This window comes from Corvus kubaryi, unplaced genomic scaffold (genome assembly GCF_017639235.1).
Source record: "Corvus kubaryi isolate FWS band 111438036 unplaced genomic scaffold, C.kubaryi_AGA036_p1.0 66, whole genome shotgun sequence".
NCBI lineage: Eukaryota > Metazoa > Chordata > Aves > Passeriformes > Corvidae > Corvus > Corvus kubaryi.
This window is the reverse complement of record NW_024582054.1, coordinates 27,375,567-27,388,719: the sequence shown is the minus strand read 5'-3', so window position 1 is coordinate 27,388,719 and position 13,153 is coordinate 27,375,567. Positions and strand designations below refer to the sequence as shown.

The window sequence follows — 13,153 nt, the reverse complement described above, 5'->3', positions numbered from 1 at the left end:
ACCATACCACAACAAACTGTGTTTGCCACCATTCTGAAAGTCAGCTAAGCTAGTGATGGAACACCAGCCTTATCTTCAAAATACAACATCAGGAACTGTTTGTTTATTTCTCTTCCAGTTTAAAATGTGTTTCATAAAGGTCAGATTGACAGCACTTTATTTTGCCAGTATGAAAAAAGGATTGTAATTGCAAGAAAAGTATTTTCTTGACAGAAATAGCAAAACACACACTCAGCTTGTTTAAATTTTCCAGTCCTTTTAGCAAAGGAAATATGTACCTATCTTGCCCATGCTTTCACTCATTAGATAAAAACTAAGTAACCACCAATTCAGTACAGCTCTCTCAGATAAAACTAAGCTGCAAGACATAAGGAAATTAACATGGATTTTCCTTTCCATGGTGCTTCTAACTCATTAGAACAATCATTTCATGACAGCAATGCCAAGTACCAAACTGGTATATTAATGGTGATATTAGCAGGCAGCAACATCAAACTACCAAGGACAGGTCTGAGTTTTAGGAATTAAATATTTTCCTTACTATTACATAGGCTGATCATTTAAGGTAAGACTAAACTGGCTTTTGAGGTTGTATTTCTCACATTTGAACTATTCAAAATTTCAGACCAATTTTTATCCTGGGCATACTGTCATCTTCCCTGCTGCATACATGTGCCAGTAAACCTTGCTAAGGACAGCTCCTCCTAAGGGATTTTAGGTTATTAGCCATTTTGGGGCTCAAGATGCAATTAAAAAGGAAGCTGGTGAGCTCTAGTCACTTCTAGTTTTTTGCCCATGCAACAACAATGAAAACCAGAAACATGCAAAGGTGCTGGAATTGGAAACCTTCAAGGGTTTCCAATTTTTGGCCACCAGATATCCCCACCAGCACACAAGCCAGCACAACTTTAAGCTGTATAACTGGGAGATTATTAAAGACATGGAAAAAGATGAGAAAACAGAAGACAGAAAAAGCAAAATATATTTTACCACATTGAAATATGGCCAGGAACGTAACCTCAGAATTGCCATTGGCCACAATCACCTGGAGAAAAAAAAAAAAAGGAAATTAGTAGGTATACAATGGTATAGTATTAAACTACAATTCAGTGGGGAACTGAAAAAAATTAAACCAACAAAAAACCACACTACCAGAGGCTCCAAACCGGCTCAAGAGGCAGAGTTCTCTCCTGATCATCTGGAAATGTTTCTTCAAGCTCAGTAGGAGCTGGATCAAACACAATCATTAAAAAATTGTAATATTCATGATCTGTTCAGATGTCCAGTCAAGTTTATCAGAAAGAGAAAACTGCCTTTCTCTGAAGTAGAAATAGAAATATGTAGGTGGCATATTTCCTGAAAGAAGAAACACAGCTGTGTCTCTCCTAAGCCAAGAAGCCCCTCAAAGCAAATGTTATGATCAGAGCACAGAAACTCATGAAGGACGATTTTCACCAAGTGCTCCAAGTAACCAATCAAAACATTATATCAGCCCCAAAAATTCTGGCTGCAGCATCCAAATCAGCTCCAACAGAGATAAAGCATAAAAATCCACTGCACTTTCCATTAAAGGTGACATAGGAGCCACGGTACCAAATTGAATAAACTACAAGCTTCAAAAGCCTAGAAAGACTGAAGTAATACTAAGATTGGGAAAAGGTCAGACTGGGGGAAGTTGGGGAAGACTTGGGGGCTAGAAGGGGATCATTAAAGAAGTCAGCAATGTAAAAAGCAAGGAAGTACAGGACACGTCTATAAGTCACTGGATGCATTTAACTTCCATTGTACCATCTCAGTAAACAATAGTGGGAGCCTGCACGAGCTCAAACTCTGAGCAGCTTCCCATTTCTCCATCCCAGATATAAAGTTCATGTGTGCTCCAGCCTGACTGGAAGAGGCAAGAAGCATTAAAAAAAAAAAAAAAAATTGCAAGAGGAAAAAACAAAAAAAGCCTGAAACAAGAAGACATCTGTGTCCTCTGCTGCTCAGGCCAGAGAAGCAATGGCCCATGGAACACACTACATATCACGCCTACATGACGAGAGTAAAAATTCACATGCACGCATTCCAAGCACTTTCAAGTCAAGCTGTCCAGATGTTTCCGCACAGCTGCATGTTAGTAATGTTCTGTGGGCAGCATGCAACAGACCCAACAAGCCTGTCTTGCTGTGCGGAACACCTGCAGGAGAATGAAAAGCACAACCATAACTCACAAAAGCTAAAATTAACTTCTCTTGTTCATGCCTTATAACTAAAGCTCAGACGATGTGCATGAAAGAAAAGGGAAGGGTAACCCAGATGAAGGCAGATAAAAAAATAGAAAAATATATCCTTGCACTGGTTTTCAGTTTGGACTGTAATTATGATGTGGGGTTTTTTCCATTTCTCTCAGCAGCCCATTTTCACATTCTCTTTCCCTCCTCTTTTTGTTCTCTATATTGCTGATTTACGCTCCTTCACAGACAAACTTAATCATTTGGAAAACTTCAAACCACAAAAACTTTAAAAATGAAGTACACAGGATGGCATAGTAATGAATCCTTCTGCTCAAGAAAGCTCTGACCATGCAGTTTCTGTTAAAAGATGTTGCATAGAATGTTACTGATTTTAATGACACTTTTGATAATAGAATTGGCAAGGTCTATGATGAAATTCTCTCTCATTTTCAGAGTCTCAGGGTGAAAGTGGGGCATTTTCTGGAAACTGAAGTTTCAATCCAGCTTCGGTTCACACAAAAAAAGATACATTTTGCTATGCTGTAAAGTAAAATAAACTTTTAAATGTCAGAATATATCCTCTGACCAAGACCTGACTCTTTTTGACCAAGAATCAGCTTTTTGAAATGCAAACACTTGAGTACCTGAATATGACAGGAATTCAGTGAAATGCAGAAGAAAATTCAGAAACCTTTATTACTCTGAAAAATTGCTCAGATATCACTAACATAAATGACTACAACTTGAGCTAAAAGCATCAGAGCTTTTATCTTCTACTATTTGAAGCAGTTAAATGAACAGAGATGAATCCTTGTCTGATATTCCAAGAACTTGAACAAATGTGCATTGATGCATCTCTCATAAAGATCTATTAAGATTTTCTGCTCCTTATATCTTCAGATCATCCTCAATTGTAGGCTGTTTCAACTAAAACCTCCCCAAATCACTCTAATCTTCAGAGCTCAGATAGTAATAGAGACAGAGAAAATCCAAACATATGCAATAAGAGCATTTACTCAGTCGGGTTTTCCAGCCATATTTTCTGTAGAAACCAATTCCATGACCAAAGGCACTGAAATAAATTTATTGTAGGAGAAAAGCCTACAAACTTATTCCAGCTTATCAGAGGGAGCATAAGTGAAGGTTGGGGTTAGTGCTACCTACACCTGTCCTTTGGATTAACAGAATCCTCACAGTTGTCAGTTACTATCAGCATTAAAATGAGACTCTTCTTTAACGACACAGGATTTGCCTTTTAAGAGGCTTAGAAACAAACTCTCTTCTCAGCAGGGAATTTTGCAAAGGGAGCTTCAAGCCTGAGAGACCAACCCAAACAATACCTCACCTTCACCTAATATAGACCGTAAATGTGATCAGGAAAGAAAGCAGCAGCTTCACTTGAACTCAGTCTATGCATTTGAGGCAACACATGTTACTTAAGAAATTCAAGGATGTTTACACAAGCCGAACACCCCAGCGAGGACATATGGTACAAGAAATGCAACAACAATGTAGTAGCAACAGCAAGAATATTAACCACTTCAATACCATGAAAAGTAACTGATGGCAGGTGTAACTGCATGGCCTTTCAATAAATAAATAAATAATCTGGTTTAGATGAAACCTCAGAAGCTTAAAGACTTGAGATTAAGCCTATCTGAAAATTCACACCTTGACAACCTTTGGACCTAGTCTTCAGACAAACAGGTCTTCAAACCTGTTTACAAATCTCTTCTGCTGTACATCTCCTCCTCCTGCCATCACACCTCCCTTCTCATAGGATCTTGCTGAAATCCATCCTCACCTGCAACTCAGCTTCCATTGCTTCTCCCATCACACAGATCTTTCTTGGCTTCCTGATTTTAAGCCCACTATTTGCTCAGTAAACTCCCATCTCCCTCATGTCTATTTTCACCTCATTTTCTTCTTATGAATGTTTCTCCCTGTAACAATCTTCTTTCCCAAATTACAGGTATTTTAAGATCTTGGCCTTTAAAAAAATCCACCCTTCAGTCCAGTTTATTATCTAGCTACCCATTCTTCTCATAAAATTGGTTTTACTCTCGAAACATGAACTGAGCTGTCTAGTCTGCCTGAAGTAGAACTTGATGTAAATCAGTTTTCCCATGCCATGAAAGTTCCTGAGCTTTAATTGCCTTCTTTTTGCTGTTTCACATTGAGATAAAACTGGCATCGTTTGATATTTTTATTAAAACCAGAGACAGAGATATCTATCTCAGACTAGACAAATAAGTCTTGCAAAGGTACTCATATGGGAAAACCTCTGTCTACCTAATTAGCATGAGAATTTTTCAAAGGATCACCCAGATTAATGATTTTCATATTGTGCTAAGGGCTAAAATAGGAACCCAGCACCACTTTACTTCCTTTCTCCCAAAAGGTAATATTGAGCTGGGGAAAAACCTTCTGTAAGTGCTTCATTCAGATGAATATGGCCTCAAACAGGTAGAGTTTCAACAGAAAACTGGTCTAAAAACCAGTTATCTGCTTTAACCTGAGTTGTCCCCTACAGTTCCTCCCCACCCAAAAGGGTCTCCAGTAATTCTTAAAAGCTTGCCTGAGGATAACAATCAGGCATAACACCTTCACCATTTATCTGGTCCTCACAAAGCATCTTTGATTGTGTCCAGATTATGCTGGCATTCTCCTTTATAGTCATATCCCTTATCAGCTCCTGGGATTTCTTCACTGTGTGGGAACAATGGGACTGGCTTTGGTGGACTCTGCATGAGTGGCAGAGAAGGTAGCCTAAGACAGATACCTTCTGATGAGTCCTGCTTTTAGCCATTAAAGGTGTCACCTTCAACTCTGTCTCAGTCTTCTGGGTATGAACAATAGAGCACATCTGACACCAGCCCTTGGTCCAGGGTAGCATCTTAAGCAGATTTTTACCTATATATAAATATAAAATCAAGATTACTCTGAAATAAATGAAGCCAAGTAAATCTGTCTCAGGTGATGGCTAGCAGTGGATGTCACACGAAACGTATTAGAACTGAGTAAGTCTATACTCAAATTTCTCAAATATTACTGTTTCATTTCCTGAACCAGAGGTTTATTTTCTCATTTAAGAGTTCCTATGAGATATTTTCCCATTAATTTATATAAATTTTATTATTCTGAAGATCTTACATGTCATTTCTTACCTGGCTTCTACCTGCAATCAGCCCATGAGCCCATCTACACTCATTACTAAACTCTCAGATATACGTCCTTATGTTTTCCCTTATGAGGCTCTTCATGGCTAATATGCACATCCTTTAATTTTTGTGACCATGACTTCTGTGCTACTTGACTCTAGCCTGCAGCTACAGCTGGGTCTGCCCAGAGATAAATCATCATCATGTTGTTTGCCAATCTGTTGGCACCTTGTTCTTAACAGAGACATTTAGGGTGAGGATCTCCTGGTTCTGTGTTTGACAAACAGAATACTGTCCCATGACTAGGCACTACAATAAAAAAATTACAGCTTGGGTAGCCAAGCTTTTGGGTTTGGGAAGCCATAATTTGTAAAGTGGTTTGCACACATCCTGGCACAAAGCTGTCTCTTAAACCAATTTGTCTCTGAGGAAAAAACCCTGGGCCCTTCTGAGGAAAGGCCAGGCACATTTATCTGCCAAAAGTCAGTCTCTCAGAGTCAACAAAATGGCAACTATCCCCACAAAAACAGGTAAATATAGTTTGAAGGAGGAGGAGTTTCACAAGGAATACTGACAGCTGGAGTGAATTTCACCTCAAGGCTGCCCTTCAGGCCATTTGAGAATGGCAGGTGACTGAACAATGAAAATCTGATCACATTAACACAGGGGAGGGGATATCAAAATAAATGTACTAATCCAAAATGGGCACCATTGCTTCCACCAGATCTTTGCCTTTGACTATTATGAAAATAATGCCAAACCTTGTTTTTTTGGTATGTTTCATGATTTGGGTGATTATTTAAGTAATACCTCCTAGAGAAATGTTATTGGCATCAGTGCCTTAGCTTTTACATAGAAAAAGACTTTCAGCAAAAGCTGAAGGACATGAAAATGAAATCACATAAATCAGAAAATAAATTGAATATAGCTTTATTTACTTCGAGGAGGAAGGCATCAGGCACAATGACTTGGAAGGTCTCTCAACAGTTCAAACTCCTGACTTTGCCTGATCAAACCTTATCCAGAAGTCTTTATTAAATCTAATATTACCACTATCCTTTTCCTGTAAAAAGCTTTCATTAAAACAGAGCTGAAAATCAAAGCTTGAGAAAAACCAGAATTTGTGTAAGGTTTGGGAGCAAGGAGTCTCTAGTAATCATCCACAGAAGGGCCGTAAGTAGACCAAATATGTAAACAACACTTACTGTCAGAATTATCCTGAAGGATGCTGAACTCCCACAATTCCTGTCTCATCCATAGCCTGTGTTTCTTCTCCAGGAAATTTTGTAATTTCCCCATGGCATAATTATCCCCTTAACTAAACTAGTTTGTCAGTATGCAGAGGACACAAATAAACTAGTCATGGGCAATAAAGCCTTGCAAATCTTCTATTGTACTGTTCCAGCTCCCTAGCATCCCTCCCAATTTTTAATTGAATGTTGCCATTAAATGGTTCTCTTTAATATGCAGCCAGTGAGGTTTCTTTAACATGCAAACTCCTGTACTCCCAGAATAAACATTACTGGTATGACATTTCTAATTCTAATTATTTTAGATTATTTTCTAACAGTCATTAAAAATAAAGGGATTTTCTATATTCAATTAAGAAATAGGCCAACAGCCTAAGAAAGAGCCTTAGCAAATACACTTAAGGTATTCTCAAATATTAAAAAACTGATGCCAGAGGAAATGAGCATGATTTCCAAAGCTGCTTTCCGAAACTGCTGCTGGAGATAGCAGGATAAACTGTTGTAATCCTAGGTCTGGAAGCAGGGATACAACATCTTTCAAACTGCTGTAGGCAGCAACCAGGAGACCTTTCCCCCTCCTTCCCCACACTTTAAACCTGTTTCCAGCCCACTGGAGTGGGAAATACATGCAGTGATACCACAGCCAGTTTCTGCCACCAAACAGATGGTGACTGCTGGAAGCCAGCAACACAGATCCTAGTCACTGAAACTTTATTGGGAGAGCCCACCAGTGTGAATAAATGTCTTTAGATGGACTAATTAAAATGACTTTTTTCATTAGTTAGGACCATCTGTTAGGCCGCAGACCTGGTGGAATTGCACACAGGTGGACTTTCCTAGGTGGGAGTCAGCAAAAGAGCTTCTCGTGGCTTGTAAGGCTCTTTTACCCTAATAACAGGCTACTGAGTTTTCACCCAGAATGTTCCCTCAGTCTGTGTCCACAGAAGGACTTTTACCCCTCTCTCCACCTCCCCGGATAGGTACTAACTGGTGTTGAGCACCAAGCCCAAAAGCAGCTTAGTTTTTCTAGCTAAATGTACCAAACACTTCACAACTCTCTATGCCCTCCCATAATTACCCTGGTATTTGCATGCAGCAGCAAAAGGGAAAGGAAAAAAAAAAAGTTCTTTTTACCCCCCCAAAAATTACAAAATACTAGTTTGCAAAAGCTCAGGAAAAGTCCACAAAAACAAATATGGAATCCACAATATTGAGCTTTGGGGCAGATAAGAGAGTGATACAAAACACTTCCAGGCTTTTGCTCAAAATCAAATCCTTCACACAGTACAAGGTGTACTAGTTTGAAAACAAACCAGTGGGAGGCACTAAGTCAGAATAACAATTTAATGGAAATTAAAGAAAAGGGGAAAAAAAAGGTAAAAGAAAACACTGTCAAACTGACAGAGTCAAGGTACAACCTGACACCCTGTTAGGCAGGGTGGTGGTAGCAGTCTGGTAGAATGGTGGCTGCAGTCCTCTGAAGCGGTGATCCTGTAGTAAAACAGTCTGCTCTTCTTCAGGAAGTCCAATGGTGGCTGTGTAGCTCCTGTCCTCTGGAAATCCAGTGGGAAGCCGGTGTCTCTGGTGTTCAGCCTCAGATTATATCCACGATGGGATGCTTGGTTCCTCCCTCTGGGCGGAGCATCTCACAATGGGGTAACGAGTCATGAGGCCAAGTGTTGATTAGGCTCATTAACAGGAGAATAGTCCGGAGGGAGTTATCTCTGAGTCAGGCGGCAGGACAATGATGGGCAATTAACAGAAAGATAGTCTGGGGGGAGGAGGCAAGGAAACACTGCCCCACCTGGTTTCAACGGCTCCTGAGGATGGTAATAGAATACACTGCAACCCAGGACATTATCCACCCCTTATTCTATTACCATCTACATTATCCCAAACCAATACCTTCTTAAACTCTAAAACACACATACATATATATATATATATATATACACACAGTGAAACCTACACACCGTTCTCACCTAAGATTAGGTCTCCTTGTGGTACACAACGGGTTTCCCCATCTTTCTGCATTACCCACCAAGTGCAACCAGGTCCTTGAGCAAAGACAATCCCACGGATGGGTTTGTCTTTGCCTGAGGTGGGATTAATCCAAACAGTCTTTCCTAAAATACCTCTCAGGTGTACCACAGGGACTCTATCTCCATCCACTGTGTGCAAGGGTTCAGACTCGGCAGGACCAGCTCGATTGATGGACCCTCGGGTATTGACCATCCAGGTGGCCTTTGCTAAGTTCACTTCCCAATTTTTGAAGGTCCCCCCACCAAGTGCCTTTAGGGTAGTTTTAAGTAGTCCATTGCAGCGTTCAACTTTTCCGGCAGCTGGTGCATGATAAGGAATATGATATATCCATTCGATACCGTGTTCTCTGGCCCAGGTGTTGATGAGGCTATTCTTAAAATGAGTCCCGTTGTCTGATTCGATCCTATCAGGGGTGCCATGTCTCCACAGGACTTGCTTTTCCAGGCCCAGGATGGTGTTCCGGGCTGTAGCATGAGGCACAGGGTAGGTCTCCAGCCATCCAGTGGTTGCTTCAACCATGGTCAACACGTAGTGCTTGCCTTGGCGGGTTTGGGGAAGGGTGATGTAGTCAACTTGCCAGGCTTCACCATACCTGTACTTTGACCATCGTCCACCATACCACAGAGGCTTCACCCGCTTGGCCTGTTTGATTGCAGCACAGGTCTCACAACTGTGGATGACCTGTGAGATGCTGTCCATGGAAAGGTCCACCCCTCGGTCACGGGCCCATCGGTATGTTGCATCTCTCCCCTGATGACCAGAGGCATCATGGGCCCAACGAGCTAGGAATAATTCTCCCTTGTGCTGCCAGTCCAGATCCACCTGTGATACTTTCACCTTGGCAGCTCGGTCCACCTGCTCGTTGTTGCGATGCTCTTCATTAGCCCGACTCTTGGGTACGTGCGCATCCACGTGTCGAACCTTCACGGTCAGCTTCTCTACTCGGGCGGCAATGTCCTGCCAAATCTCAGCAGCCCAGATGGGTTTCCCTCTGCGCTGCCAGTTGGCCTTTCTCCAGCGATCCAGCCATCCGCACAGAGCATTGGCTACCATCCATGAGTCGGTGTAGAGATAGAGCCTCGGCCACTTCTCTCGTTCAGCAATATCCAAGGCCAGCTGGACGGCTTTAAGCTCTGCAACCTGACTCGATCCACCTTGTCCCTCGGTAGCTTGTGCAACTCGTCGTGTGGGGCTCCATACTGCAGCTTTCCACTTTCGATTAGCGCCTACAATTCGGCAGGAACCATCAGTGAAGAGGGCATAACGTCTTTCAGTCTCCGGTAGCTCATTATATGGTGGGGCTTCCTCAGCACGAGTCACTTGCTCTTCCTCTTCTTCAGAGGATAATCCAAAAGTCTCACCTTCAGGCCAGTTTGTTATAATTTCTAGAATCCCAGGGCGATTCGGGTTTCCAATACGGGCACGCTGTGTGATGAGGGCGATCCACTTGCTCCATGTGGTGTCGGTGGCATGATGTGTGGAAGGAACCTTTCCCTTGAACATCCACCCCAGCACCGGTAGTCGGGGTGCCAGAAGCAACTGTGCTTCAGTGCCAATTACCTCTGAGGCAGCCTGGACTCCTTCATAGGCTGCCAAGATTTCCTTCTCTGTGGGAGTGTAGTTGGCCTCAGACCCTCTGTAGCTTCGGCTCCAAAATCCCGGTGGTCGGCCACGAGTCTCACCAGGCACCTTCTGCCAGAGGCTCCAGGACAGACCATTGTTCCCGGCTGCAGAGTAGAGCACATTCTTCACCTCTGGTCCTGTCCTGACTGGGCCAAGGGCTACCGCATGAGCGATTTCCTGTTTGATCTGGGCAAAGGCTTGCTGCTGTTCGGGGCCCCAGTGGAAATCATTCTTCTTGCGGGTAACCAGGTAGAGAGGGCTCACGATCTGGCTGTACTCGGGAATGTGCATCCTCCAGAAACCTATGGTGCCTAGGAAAGCTTGTGTTTCCTTCTTGCTGGTCGGTGGAGACATCGCAGTGATCTTATTGATGACCTCGGTGGGAATCTGACGTCATCCATCTTGCCACTTTACTCCCAGGAACTGGATCTCTTGGGCAGGTCCCTTGACTTTGCTCCTTTTGATGGCAAAGCCAGCTTCCAGGAGAATCTGGATGATTTTCTCTCCTTTCTCAAACACTTCCTTTGCTGTGTTTCCCCACACGATGATGTCATCGATGTATTGCAGATGTTCTGGAGCCTCACCCTTTTCCAATGCAGTCTGGATCAGTCCGTGGCAAATGGTGGGACTGTGCTTCCACCCCTGGGGCAGTCGGTTCCAGGTGTATTGCACACCCTTCCAGGTAAAAGCAAACTGGGGCCTGCATTCTGCTGCCAAAGGAATGGAGAAGAAGGCATTGGCAATGTCAATAGTGGCGTACCACTTCGCTGCTTTGGACTCCAGCTCGTACTGAAGTTCCAACATGTCCGGCACAGCGGCGCTCAATGGTGGCGTGACCTCATTCAGGCCACGGTAGTCCACCGTCAGCCTCCATTCTCCACTGGACTTACGCACTGGCCATATAGGGCTGTTGAAAGGTGAATGGGCCTTGCTGACCACCCCTTGGCTCTCCAGTTTGCGAATCATCTCATGGATGGGAACCACAGAGTCTCTGTCGGTGCGGTATTGCCGGCGGTGCACTGTTGCTGTGGCGATTGGCACCTGTTGTTCTGCAACTCTTAGCAGTCCCACGGCAGAGGGGTCATCTGAGAGGCCAGGCAATGTACTCAGTTGTCTGATATCTTCTGTCTCCACAGCAGCTATCCCAAAAGCCCAACGATGTCCTTTTGGGTCCTTGAAATATCCATTTCTGAGATAGTCTATGCCGAGAATGCACGGGGCCTCTGGGCCAGTCACGATGGGGTGTTTCTGCCACTCGTTCCCAGTTAAACTCACTTCAGCTTCCAGTACAGTCAGCTGCTGGGATCCTCCTGTCACCCCAGAAATAGAAATGGGTTCTGCTCCCACATACCTTGATGGCATCAGAGTACATTGAGCACCGGTGTCAACCAAAGCCGTGTATCTTTGTGGGTCAGATGTGCCAGGCCATCGGACCCACACAGTCCAAAAGACCCGATTCTCCCTTTCCTCTACCTGGCTAGAGGCAGGGCCCCTCTATTCCTGGTCATGTTGCATGTTGCTCCCTTCCGGTGAATACGTTCCTGAGGTCCCTTCAAGAGGATCGGTCATATTATCATTCTGGTACCATCTGGAGTTCTGTGTGCAGGAGACTGGAGCAATGTTGACTCTAGATGCGCTTCTTGTGGTAGTTGTCCCTCTTTTTAGTTCACGTACCCGAGCTGCTAAGGAGGAGGTGGGTTTTCCATGCCACTTACTCATGTCTTCTCCCTGTTCCTGAAGGAAAAACCAGAGGTTACCTCGTGGGGTGTATCCTCTCTCCCTGGTTGGGGGTCGCCGGCTCCTAATGGCAGAGACTCTTGTTGGTTCTGGTGAGATCTGGTAAATCTCTTCCTTAAGTTCCTTTTTCAATTTCTGATGGCCTTCTTCAATCAAGCTCCGGACTTGCTCAGCCGAAAGACTTGTTTCCACGGATGAGACGTGGGTGCGAAACGGGGCTGTGACGGTGTCCTCGTAAATCCTCAGTTTGTTCACCAAGACGCCCACCCTGTCCTCGCCTTCCCTCCATTGCAGCGTTGCCAGGTAACGGGAGTATAGCTCTGGTCCAAGGCGTGCGAACCTCAACCACATCTGTGATGTGCACTGGACACCATCTGGGCTCTTAGGAAATCTCTCATCTTCTGAGAAAATGATCTCCAGCACAGCCAATTCCCTCAGGCACCGGATACCTTGTTCCATTGTGCTCCATTTTCCTTGGTGCACCTGGAGGTCTTCTTTACAAAGGTACCTGTCCCTTACACTTGTCAGCAGTCGCCGCCAGAGGCTGAGGGTTTCTTGGGTTCTCCCGATCCCCTGGTCAATGACCACATCCCGGGACAGAGATCCCAGTTGCCTGGCCTCACTTCCATCCAGAATGGTGTCATTGGCTGCAGCGTCCCAGATGCGGAGCAGCCAGGTCAGGATAGACTCGTTCATCTGGCGGGTGAATTCCCTCCGCAGGTCTCGCAGCTCACCCAGGGATAGCGACCGAGTGATGATCTCTGGCTCTGCCTCTTCTGCTGGGTGCGAAGGTCCTGCTGCATCCTCGTCAGTCACTATGCGGACTGATTTGCTTTTTGATTTCTTCTTCTGCACGGGGGGCAACTGCAATCGGTTTAGGCTGTTCTGGTTCAGTGATGGTTTGCATGGGGACGCTGACAGTGCTTTTGGTTCCTTTCTCCTCTGAGTCAGTCTGCGTAGACATGGACGCTGTTGTTTTACATTTGGTTCCTTTCTCCTCTGTGACAGTCTGCGTAGAGATGGACACTGTTGCTTTTTGTTTGGTTCCTTTCTCCTCTGTGTCGGTCTGCGTAGAGATGGATGCGGTTGCTTTGCTCTTGGTTCCTTTCTCCTCTGTGACGGT

At 44.1% G+C, this 13,153-nt stretch overlaps 1 protein-coding gene across 1 annotated transcript in view; it reads right to left on the bottom strand.

The window, feature by feature from the left end:
* Positions 1 to 11,787: 11,787 nt before the first annotated feature.
* LOC121674040 overlaps positions 11,788 to 13,153 on the bottom strand; it is a 1,505-nt gene continuing 139 nt past the window's right edge. The window contains exon 2 of the mRNA XM_042047981.1: positions 11,788 to 13,141. Coding sequence (XP_041903915.1) covers positions 11,788 to 12,726 — 939 coding nt within the window. The 5' untranslated portion in view covers positions 12,727 to 13,141. The remainder of the gene's footprint in view (positions 13,142 to 13,153) is intronic.